General features: G+C 37.6%; 2 protein-coding genes across 9 annotated transcripts in view; both read left to right on the forward strand.

Annotated features, from left to right (window-relative positions):
- The window catches only part of nin (ninein (GSK3B interacting protein)), a 29509-nt gene extending 27292 nt beyond the window's left edge, over positions 1–2217 (forward strand). For 2 of the 3 annotated variants that reach the window (XM_079842840.1, XM_079842843.1), the window contains 2 exons: positions 349–465; positions 576–2209. In XM_079842840.1, the coding sequence (XP_079698966.1) occupies positions 349–465; positions 576–791 (333 nt within the window). In that variant the 3' untranslated portion in view covers positions 792–2209. Of the gene's footprint in view, positions 1–348; positions 466–575 lie in introns of all 3 variants that reach the window. The other variant, XM_079842841.1, reaches the window with a different exon arrangement.
- Positions 2218–2626: 409 nt separating this feature from the next.
- On the forward strand, positions 2627–11479 carry sav1 (salvador family WW domain containing protein 1). Of its 6 annotated transcripts, none has more exons than XM_079843012.1 (6): positions 2627–2884; positions 3128–3360; positions 4283–4741; positions 6113–6383; positions 6473–6622; positions 10420–11479. In XM_079843012.1, exons 2-6 carry the CDS (start codon positions 3267–3269, stop codon positions 10631–10633), a joined length of 1188 nt encoding a protein of 395 aa, XP_079699138.1. In that variant the 5' UTR covers positions 2627–2884; positions 3128–3266; the 3' UTR covers positions 10634–11479. The 6 variants fall into 6 exon arrangements, 5 of the variants coding, with proteins under 5 accessions (XP_079699138.1, XP_079699135.1, XP_079699136.1 ...); XM_079843009.1 differs by having other exon boundaries at positions 2627–2658; XM_079843010.1 differs by having other exon boundaries at positions 2651–2770.
- The last annotated feature ends 771 nt before the right edge of the window (positions 11480–12250 follow it).

Below are 12250 nucleotides of genomic sequence, written 5' to 3' on the forward strand. Positions count from 1 at the left end.
GTTTAATTTTGTTTTATTTATTTTTAAAAACTCTTGATTGTCTGTGACCTCTTTACATGTCCCTACACTATTAATATTACAAAAAATATATGTATTTTTCATACATTTAAGTGTTTTCATTGCTCGTATACATACATTTTATATATATATATATATATATATATATATATATTTATTTATTTGAGGTTTTTTTTGGAAAGGAGAGGGAAACCATGCAAGGTTTTTACTGTTAATTTAATTATTCTAAGAGCAGTTGTGGTGTCTGGCATAACTAAGGCGAAGGATTTCTAGCAGACAATTGACCATCTTAATCTGTGTCATGACCTCTGACTTGATCTGTATGCCCAGCAGGATGAGCGGGAGGTGGCGCTTTTACAGATGGAGGAGAGAATGAGAGAAGTTGAGCTCACGCTCAGAAACCTCAAACTGTTGCTACAGGAGAAAGTGTCTCAGCTGAAAGAACAGGTACAGAAATGCACAGACATGCTCTTTGACACATTCGTGATAATTCATGCATTTTACTCTGTCCAAATCAGACTTCCATTTTAACCGTTCTGTTCTCTCTGCGTCTGTAGTTGATGAGGAACACTGAATCCGACGTGTTGATCAAAGACTTGTACGTGGAGAACGCTCAACTGCTCAAAGCCTTGGAGAAGACCGAACAGCGTCAGAAAGTAACAGAGAAGAAGAACTTTCTGCTAGAAGAGAAAATCTCTAGCCTCAACAAGATTGTCCGTGATCTCGGGCCTTCCCCTTTGACCCCTGCGCCCTACCACTTTACACGCTCCTGATTTACACACAACTTTGGGCAATAAGGACAATAAATGCAGGTAGTCCATAAGACGTGTGCACTAAATATTCCAAGTTCCTGAAGCCATACACAAGCTTTGTGTAACTGACTGAAATCGAAGTATTTATTTACTGAAAACGTTCCCCTGTGCCATACAACTCAAATCGCTTTCCCAGTCATTTTAATTTTTCGGTGAATCATTCCTTTAAAGGAATTCCATCTCTATTGTAGTCTTCAGTTTTCATCCAGGAATGAACACGTCAAAATATTCCTCATTTAAAAAATTCCCGCCCAAGGCATTTGCAAAAAAAAGGGTGTGAGGCCTATAAACTCGTGCAACATGCTTGAAGCGGTTGACCAATCACAACACACTCGTCCAGCTGACCAATCAGAGCACATTGTGCTTTTTTGAAGGAGGAGCTTCATAGAAGCATGAGCTAAACAGTGTTACTAACAGACTGGGAAGAGAGGAGCTGCAACAATGAAAAATAAGTGAAAAATGTGTGTGTGTTCTGTTTTTACATTCAAGCATGAAAACATTTTCATTGCTCTTAATTATTTTATTTGAATTTTATAGTCTTTTGACTTATCTGTACTGTAATATTACTGGGGAGTCTGGACCTTAAACTGCAATTGCAGGTTGTCTTAAGGAATGGTGAAATTCCTTAGACCTAGAGGAGCTTGTCCAACAGCTGAGGCCCCAGTGTGTTCTCTCTCACACACACACACACGCATCGGCCGCCTATCATTACATAGTTTTCAGTGAAATGCAAACAAGATCAGTGATTCCCTACATCTCAGAGAAGGAAATTAAAGGGCAAATGCCTCACTGTTTATTCCTGTTTGTTATAGCGCATTTTATGTCTTTGGAATTGTTTAGTTAATATAAACCTCTTGACTTGAGAATGTGCACCAAAAAAAAGTATCCCATAATGTTACTTTAGTTGCAGCAGGACTTTTTGCTGTATATTTATTTTGTGTACCCTTTTTTCATTTATGATCTGTAATCATGCATTATGAGCACTGTGAATATGAATAATAGGGAATCTATTAAAATATTTATGTGGATTTAAAGAAACTCAGAGCTCGGAGACTTCAGCCTCGTGGTAACCCAATGTATAATTTGTGTGTGGAGAGGAAAATGACTGGTTATGAAGTTTCATTTCAGGCGTCTCTCAACGAGTGTAGTTTACAAGCTTTGATGCTTTGCAGGGGAAAATGCACAGAAAATGACATTTAAACATTTTGAAATTGCTTTGAATTATGTGTCCTTATGTTTTTAGCATTGCAACAGCCTTTGGTGAAGTATATAAGCTTACCACTATTTGTTATGAAACTTACTTTTACGTGTTAATTGTATAACACTTGAATGTAAAAACATTATTTTTCGTAGAAAATTAAAAAAAAAATAGTTTTAGGAAAATGTGGAGATGTGTTTTCATTTTGAAAGAAAGCATCCAGATTGCATTTTTCTCTTTAGAAAAAAAATAGATGTGGAATTTTTATTTTATAAATGTATAGAAATGACCCAAATCAGGGTTTTATTCCGTATATATATATATATATATATATATATATATATATATATATATATATATATATATATATATATATATATATATATATATATATATATATATAAAAACATCTTATATTCAGACCCTATATTCGTGGAAAGAGCCTACTTATTTTTATATTAAATATGTGTTGAATGAAGATCACATCTGTTCTGCAAAACCATAAAAATCTGAGAGAAAAGAAGTTCGAGAGTAAAATATTTCCCACAATGCATTGCAGCTCTAAGGACATGGCTTAGGGAAGGTCTGATCTGGGATCAGTGCTGCGGGGAGGGAGCTATTCAGAGAAAGGTGATTAGGGTCAGGAGAAGGAGCGGTTAAAGAGACTTCCACGTTGTGCAAAATGGCTTATAAACATGATTGTGTGCGTAGTTGAACGGATACTCTTTAATGCGTTGATGATGTAAGCTCTTTTTGGGACATACTAGTAAAGCTCTTGAATCTGAAAATAAAGTGAGAACTGATCTGGAATCAGGCAGTTGTAAGTTATGGATCCAAACAGCTGATCTGAGATCAGGTAGAGGGTGAGGGATCCAGGGAGCGCTGGTCTGGGATCAGAAGGAGATGTTTGAGGGTTGGGTTGGGTGGACACATTCAGCTGGTAAAAGTTTTCGTGCGCTTTTCTCCGGGCGTAATTTGGAAAGCGCGCGCGGGGAGCGCTAATTAGTCGTCGAAAATATTCGTAATGTTCGACTAAACACTGAAAACAACGAAACGGTCACTAAATGCAAACTCATTTGTTTTGTGTTGATGTTTTCAGACTGTAGCCATGATGACTCGAAATTAGCTATCGGGCTACGCTCCGAAATGGTCTCGGTTCTGCGTGTCAGTGCGATTCTCGATCCGGATTTCAGGATGAAACCGAAGTCTAACCGGTCCGGTATCGACTCGGATTAACGATGCTCTCCAGAAAGAAGAGTAAAAACGAAGCGTCCAAACCAGCCGAAGTTCAGGGCAAATATGTGAAGAAAGAAACTTCCCCGCTTCTGAGAAGTGAGTAACGTTGACTTTAAGTCAATATGCCTAACAATATACACAAAGAAATCTGCATTTTTATGTAATGTGGTCATTCGGCGCAGTTTGAACTATGTAACTTTTGAAAATGAAACCTAATAAGTGTCTATGTTTCATTGTAAATTAATTAAGGCTTTCAAATACAAGTCAAGTTTTATGACTTTAATTCTGTAGAACAGTTGACTGACAAGATGTACACTGTTAACACTATCATCCTAATAGACGTCTGTTACAAACCTGTGAATACCTTTTGCATTAATCAAAAGATAATGTGCCCTCTGCATATTAATATTATTTATAATTTAAATGTGTTATTTTACATAATAGTTGGTGTACATCTCTTAAGATACTAGTTTTTAAATACTTCAAATCACATACTTTTAATACGAAGGTGCAGAAGTAGAACTTTCTTGTTGTTGTATAACTGTTATCTTGACTTTTAATGTTCTAAGTCAAAGTATCAGGGCATAATTGGGTAAATAATAAGTCAAGGGACACACAAAAATTGTCAGTAAACATTACAAATTAGCCACAAGTGTGACATTTAAAGTGCCGCTCTGGGGACATGGGAAAATAATTGTAGTCCAGTAAATTATTGAATTATAAAATATGCTTTTTTTTTTTTTAAATGATCTCATTAGAAATATAAGTAGTTGAACTTTAACATTGTAAATGCCATAACTTGCTTTGTGGACTTGGCAAGACATCTAATTAATCAAGAGATCTTCCAATCTGGGCACTTCTGGAGCAATTATGTATCACTTTAGCACTTTTTGATTTCTGGAAATAGATATAAAATTGTATAATAAAATTAATCTTTATAAATTAAATATTGTTGAGTATGTTTTGATCCACTTACCCAAGGTTTCTCTTTTCTGCCTCTCGCATGTTTTGTTCTCAGATTTAATGCCCTCGTTTATCCGGCATCCAACATTTCTTCGTCGCGAGCCCCCATTAGTGGAGCCTGTTCCGGCCGGGGTGTCTGGTGCAGGTCCGTATTCCTCTGGTTCTGTTGGGGACGTTAGCGTCCCCAAGAGTTTCCTGCGCAACGCACCTCCACGGACCGCCCTTGAAATATCCCGTAGGGAGAGTCATCGGCTTTCTGCCCCACCACACCTTCATCGCGATTACTCCCCTTCCTCGCCATCCTACATCAGTGATGCTGGTTCGGTCACAGAAAATGGAGATGCCGGCCCGTATTACTACCCTCCAGAGCCGTACTACAATAACCAACCCAGACGAGCCCCCAGGCCAGACCACTTTAATGAGAGCTACAGGTACTATGAGCACAATGAACTCAATTACCCACGAAACCCAGGACAGCCCCAGACGCCCCAGCCACACAGTCGCCCACCCCCAGGTGAGTAACACATCATCCAGTGAATGTGCATTGACACTCGCATGCATTATAATAGACTCCTCGTGAAATAACAAACATGACTGTCGCTCTTTACTATAAATACATTGCCATAAACAATCTATTTATGAGACCATATGCAGTTGACTGTATGAGACCGGGTGTGCAGGACACGTCCTGAAAAGGGAAGCCAGAGCATTTCGAGGTGGCTGGATACAGTATAGGTCATAAAGCACGTTATTTGCCTTAAATTATTTTAACGTGTTAAGGATTTTGAATTAACTGCATGCGTTATCGTTGACAGCTAACACAATTTAATGCAAATAATGCTAGTGCTTTAAAAAATAATATCAATCATCCAAATCATAAGCTTTGGGTGTACAGTAGTGCATAGTAAAGTGCTATATAAAATGCCTCATTTCATTTTTCATTTAATTGTAAACCCCGTCCTCCATGTAAACAAATGGGACGTGAGACAAACTAAACAATCAAATGAATGGGGGTGTGATGCCATGATTGACAGCTGAGATTGACAGCAAGAGAAGGGATGTGAAACCGTACACTGACTTCATCACACATTCCAAACCTGTCTCTCTCTCTCACACACACACACACACACACACACACATATACTCACACACACATTCCTTCGAAAAGATATGCTCATGATCAGAGTTGGGTGATATAGCTAAAATGTCTTGTAATATATATAACAGCAATATTTACCTGTATATATTATTTACTACAACATTTTAATACAAAAAATGTAAGTGAACATTTCTGAATGATGCATTTCTGAAGTCCTTTGCATAGATTTATAGAAATAAATCAAACTACATTTTGCTACTGAAGTATAAACAAGAGATGAGAGAGAGTTTACAGTGTTGCTTTATATTGCCAGTAAATTTGTCACAAGTATGTCAATATTCAGTATTTTTGCCAGCCCTACTTTTCTACACACACTTATGCTCAAATACACACACACACACACACACACACACACACTTTCTCGGCTGTCACTCTGGTGCAGTATTTCTCATTGTGTGTGAGACTGATAGAAATGTGGATTTTTCTTGGTTGCCCTTTTCTTCACCCTATGATGTGTGTGTGTGTGTGTGTGTGTGTGTGTGTGTGTGTGTGTGTGTGTGTGTGTGTGTGTGTGTGTGTGTGTGTGTGTGTGTGTGTGTGTGTGAGTGTTTGTGTTCCTTGTGCTGAACTTTGCGTAGTCTTCTGGGAGCTGTTGTTTTATATTTGACCCTGCAGCTGTGACTTGTTGTTTTTTCCCAATATCCCTTTCTCTCTCTTTAATTTTATTTATTATATTATTTACTGCATACAAATCTGTTATACTTCACTGTGTATGTGTTTTTCTAGCAATCGGCCGTGTGCCAGCAAAGTCGGTGGGTAATCTGACGACGATGAGTGGGGAGGAGGCGGCTCTTCCTCCTGGCTGGACTGTTGATTGGACGATTCGAGGCCGTAAATATTACATCGACCACAACACAAACACAACTCATTGGAGCCACCCGCTGGAAAGGGAGGGGCTTCCGCCGGGCTGGGAGAGGGTGGAGTCAGCTGAGTTTGGAGTGTACTATGTTGACCACATCAACAAACGTGCCCAATACAGACACCCCTGCGCACCCAGGTGAGTGTCAAGATGTTCCAGTTTATTCTGAGACTGTTTGGTGCCACTTTGTATCCAAAATACACATGCGACCTCTGCTTTCATCTCAGTGTTCCACGTTATGACCAGCCCCCTCCCCCGCCAGTCACCTACCAGCCCCGCCCACCGGAACGCAACCAGCCCGTACTGGTGCCAGCAAACCCGTATCACACAGCCGAGATCCCAGACTGGCTGCAGGTGTATGCCAGAGCCCCACTAAAGTAAGTTTCACAGTCATAGTCAGGGACAGCCAAACCCTGAGGGGCAGCAATCTAACACCAAACAGAAAACTGTCACATACACTCCAATCTGCATCACAGATGGGCGCTTCAGTGTAATGCTTTCATTTTGAAGTGTCATGCCATGCTGTATGTGTCCAGTGTATGCACGATATAACTGTAGATTGTATACGGTTGCCGAGTAAAATTGCCACTTGTTCAGAGCCGTTGAAAAACAGAGTTGCAACACTCCCATAGACTTCCATAGGAATTGAGGAATGCGGGAGTAATGCATTCCAAATGCTAAATAGATCCAGAATTGAACCCCATTCTTTTCCGTGTTTCTCAAGCACACTTGATGGTAAGTTGACTGCACCTCACCGACAGACGGCAACAGACATGACAATCTGTTGCCGTCTGTTGGAGCCTGTTTTTGCCGATTGAACATGCTGAATTGAAACTAGAATGTCTGAGAAGTGTGATGTGGTGACTGTCGGCGTTGGTCTGCGTCTGTCTGTGCTGTGTGAATTTGCCTTTAGTTGTATCTCACCGGAGTCTAGCCAGTAGTGGTATTTTATGTAGCACGTTTATCGTTAGATAATAGACCTTATTCGGAGCAGCACCATGACAGGTATAAAAGCGAAGCTGTGAGGGATAGACTTGCCGTGGCATCGATCCTCTGTACAAAGCTGTGAGATCACTTATAATTTTCCACAGCTTATGTTGTCTGGAGTTCTTTGTCTACTGAAATTTCTTGGAAATATTTTTTTCCAGTGTTTTATAAGCAGAACATCCAAAAAACATATTAAATGACAGTACAACCCACTGAAGAGACGCATGTCTACCCTTCACAGCCTCGCTTTCATTCCCCTTAAAAATCAAAGATGGCGCTGCTGTGAATAAGGTCTATAGATAGTTAGACTCTAACTGCAGTTAGATGACCTGAGCAAGCTTCAATAGCTACCATAACTAGTTACTTGTTGTCATATTTTTAACAGCTTTTAGTCTTTCTTTAATCTTTCTGTCCCTGTAGGAGACTGAAAACTGTTAATTCAAGGATATATTATATAATAAAGAGTTTCGTTGAATGCAATTGGTCACCTTGTTTTTTTTTTTTCAATTGGTCATCTTTCTTGGGTTTGTTTACATTCATTAATATTCACTGGTTGTGTATGCTTATGTGACTATCATAAAATAACCATAGGATGTGAGTAATTAACTTTTTTGAAATTAAGTGAAAATCTAGTTTGTGATTATCTCTAAATATATATTCAAATGCAAAACCTAAAAAATAAGTAAGTTGATATGACCGGCAATACTCTTTTTAGCAACTAGACTAGAGCTATATACGTATATTTATATTAAAGAGCCATATTACAGGCATCTAGTGGTTAAACCATTTTTCTGGCCACCAGATGCCTATAATTTGCCTCTTTGCATTGGAAATTTAAATTCTTTACTCTATTTTAACCTTAAATACTATAAAATACTACACTAATTGTAAGATAAATAATAAACATATTAGCAAAAAATTTTAATGGATCATAATTATTGCACAAATATTATTTAGTAGCCTACCAAAAAAATCTCCCCTCAAAATATTAATTAAATATTGTGGAACTAGAATAAAGTACATTTATTTAATTGATAAAAATGTACACTTAAGATGTTTCGGTCACTTTTTACTGCCAAGGAGTATGAGTGTGACCCAACTAAGGAATAGTTGAGTATACTGAAGGAGAATACTGAGGTTTTAACTCACGAAAAACATATTAATGTTGTCACTGCCCAGAAATAAATGCTTGTGTAAATGTCATCAGCGTAGTAATCACATTTCATATTGCTGCAAATAAAGTAAACCTGCTGTCTATCCTGCTTAAACCCATTCAAACAGATTGAAAACGCAAGTTGTTGGGAACTATAGAGAGCTCCATGAAAAGTGTGACCACGTGGCGGCGAGATCAAAGCATGTCGCTACTCTGTTTTTCAACGGCTCTGAACCTATTGCATTAATATAGAATTCAACTGATGTGCAGTCACAGGTGTACACCTCTGTATATCAGCTATTTTGCCTCTTTTTTTTTAGGGGGCTTCAAACATGACTCTTCTAGTCATTGTTGTAACGTATTCGTGTTTTGAGTCTCATATTTAATTAAAATGTTACATAATATGCAGTGTTATTTTAGTATTTTTATTATTATAGTATTTATTAATATTTGGAATTGGCATTTTATTTTTATATGGCATAATAAAAATGTGTGCTTTTATTATTTTTAAGGATCTCTATTTAACTTATTTTTATTTAATTTTTAGCAATTTTAGTACTGCTTAAACTTCTAAATTTCTTTTAAGTTTGTCATCTGATAATATTTAATTTCAGCTGTATTTCAAAATGATTTTAATCATGATCTTACCTTTTAGATTGTGTCCATCAAAATGATAAATAAAAAGTGAACCTATATATATATATATATATATATATATATATATATATATATATATATATATATATATATATATATATATATATATATATATATATATATATATATATATATATATATATATATATATATATATATATATATATATATATATACACATATATATATATATATATACACACCGATCAGGCATAACATTACAGGTGACGTGAATAACACTGATTATCTCTTCATCATGGCACCTGTTAGTGGGTAGGATATATTAGGCAGCAAGTGAACATTTTTCCCTTAAAGTTGGTGTGTTAGAAACAGGAAAAATGGGCAAGCGTAAGGATTTGAGTGAGTTTGACAAGGGCCAAATTGTGATGGCTAAACGACTGGGTCAGAGCATCTCCAAAACTGCAGCTCTTGTGGGGTGTTCCCGGTCTGCAGTGGTCACTATCTATCAGGTGAACCGGCAACAGGGTCATGGGCGGCCGAGGCTCATTGATGCACATGGGGAGCAAAGGCTGGCCCGTGTGGTCCTATCAAACAGTCAAGCTACTGTAGCTCAAACTGCTCAAGAAGTTAATGCTGGTTCTTTCAGAATACAGAGTGCATTGCAGTTTGTTGCGTTTGGGGCTGCATAGCTGCAGACCAGTGAGGGCGCCAACAGTGGGCACATGAGCATCAGAGCTGGACCACAGAGCAATGGAAGAATGTGGCCTGGTCTGATGAATCACGTTTTATTTTACATCACGTGGCCATGTGCGTGTGCATCGCTTACCTGGGGAACACATGGCACCAGGATGCACTATGGGAAGAAGGCAGTGTGATGCTTTGGGCAATGTTCTGCTGGGAAACCTTGGGTGGAGTCCATGTCTCGATGGGTCAGGGCTGTTTTGGCAGCAAAAGGGGGACCAACACAATATTAGGTCATGATGTTATGCCTTATCGGTGTATATATTGCTAGCCTGTCCGAAATTGCTTGCCCTACCTTTTAAGCATCCAAAGTGTATCTTGAAAGCATGTTCAATGATAAAAGATGAAAACCCTGTTTAAAAAGCTGGTCTTGGCTGGTTTAAGATGGTCTATCAGTCTGACCTAGCTGGTCTTAAGCTGATTTAAATGCTTTTCCTTTCTGATCAGCTGGGAAGTATTCAGAATCCTTCTAAACCAACCAAGAAACCAGACTGGCTAGGCTGGGAAACCTGCAACCCGGTTTAGGCTAGATTAAGATGTTTTTTCAGAAGATATCTGGCTTAATTTTTTCTTTGACTCCTTCCTGGAAGCCATCAGAGGCTGTAAACCTGATGTCTGGTAAAGGCCAGTGTCACTAACCTTAGTCATATTAGTGTGTGTTTGTATTTGTCTCAGGTATGACCACATCCTAAAGTGGGAACTCTTCCAGTTAATGGATCTGGACACATATCAGGGGATGTTGAAGCTGCTCTTCATGAAGGAGCTGGAGTGCATTGTTAAATCTTATGAAGCGTATCGACAAGCGCTGCTCACCGAACTTGACACACGCAAGCAGCGGCAGCAGTGGTATGCCCAACAACCAGCCAAAAACTTCCCTCCGAACATGTGACTTGTATGAGACACACCCAAACTCCAGCGTTATCAGTGCCTTAGCTGCTGATGCAGACTTTCATTTACTTCCTCAAACAGCTCCAAATAAAAACGCCCAAAGAGAGACGCTACACAAAGCATGTTGGAAACTTTACACTATTACTCCTATATAGATTATCAGCCATTATACGGCTGTGTGTGTGTTACGAGTCTGTGCTTTGGTTTTGACTGTGTGTTGTGAATGTGTTTGTGCATGTCCGGACTCGCTCCTTCTTTATGGCATTGTCTCTATGGACAATCATAACTATCAGTTCTCAATGTTTTATGTTTTATCAGACTCTGCGCAATGGTAGTCTTGCTTTTAGGATGAATCTCATGAAGAATGAATCCAATTCACATTTTACCCCAAAATTTAAAAGGAAAAAAAATGGAATTTATAGTTTGTGAAAAAAATGAAGCTTGTTTTAGGATTAATAACATAAGCATAAATGAAAGGTTTAACTATTTAAATGATCAACAATTAAAAAAATATATATATTCTTTGCATTACAGTAATGAGAGCGCTTCATTTTCTGTGAGTAAAATATATATTCTTTTTTCTTTCTTGTGATTTTTTTGGGGGGTGAAATATTACTTGGACATTTGAGTGAGGTTCATCCTTTAAGATTTGGGTGGATTCCTTTAAGGAATTTGCTTTTATATTTAAAGATGAAACTTTCAGGCTGAATCGTCACTTTGGAAGAAGCATTTGGGTTTTTTCAAGAGGTTATTGCCTTTATTTTTCAGTTGTAATGATGTTTGATAAAAAGTATTTTGAGCATCAACATTAAATAAACCAGGACCTTGTATTGTGCATATGATTATGAAAAATACTTTTCTCACCTATTTTTAAAGTAATTATTCTTACCATTGTCCATATTAATTTAGACTGAAGTAGAACAGAATACTTATGTTTTAATCCTTAAATATATATATATATATATATATAAATAAAAACCCTTCTAAATCTCTTGAGGACATCTCATGGGTAAAGACAAAGCCACTTGAAAACAAATGTATCATGACCTGGGGCCTCAATTCCTCAATTTCATGGATTTCATCCGACATCAAAAGTGAGGAACAAATCCAGGTTTATAAAGGCAAAAGCTGATGTAAAAATATTCGTATACGTATGCCAACTGAAGAGCGTACAAACACACTTTTTGACCTTATACCAGTAATTAAAAGAACCAGTTACACTTTATTTTAATTTTGTCATTGTTACAGTGTAATTATTTAGGTACTGAGTAATATTGATTAACAACATGTACTATAGGGTTAGGGTAGGATTAGGGTTTGGTTGAGGGTTAGTTGCATGTAATTATGCATAATTTAATGTTATTACTGTGGTAACTACATGTAACAATGACACTGTAAAATAAAGTGTTGCCAAATAATCCAATGTTGTTTATTAAAATCTAAAGATAAATGGAGAATCATGTCCATTATTAATTAATATATGTAAATGAGCAACATATTAACGGCATCATGATAATTGTCACACGTTCATGAATTCATAAAGTGCCGTACTTCTGATTTACTATAAGGCAATATTTGTGGGTGTTCTTTAGATGGAGTTGATCCGCTTACAAAACTC

The sequence above is a fragment of the Gobio gobio genome, assembly GCF_949357685.1.
Source record: "Gobio gobio genome assembly, chromosome: 18".
Lineage (NCBI taxonomy): Eukaryota > Metazoa > Chordata > Actinopteri > Cypriniformes > Gobionidae > Gobio > Gobio gobio.

Excerpts from the sequence above, each read along its gene's own strand:
- sav1 (XM_079843012.1), top strand. The coding sequence starts at position 3,267 with ATGCTCTCCAGAAAGAAGAGTAAAAACGAAGCGTCCAAACCAGCCGAA. Across the intron at positions 4,742-6,112 it reads ACACAGTCGCCCACCCCCAG|CAATCGGCCGTGTGCCAGCA; the intron begins GTGAGTAACACA and ends GTGTTTTTCTAG. Across the intron at positions 6,623-10,419 it reads TATGCCAGAGCCCCACTAAA|GTATGACCACATCCTAAAGT; the intron begins GTAAGTTTCACA and ends TATTTGTCTCAG.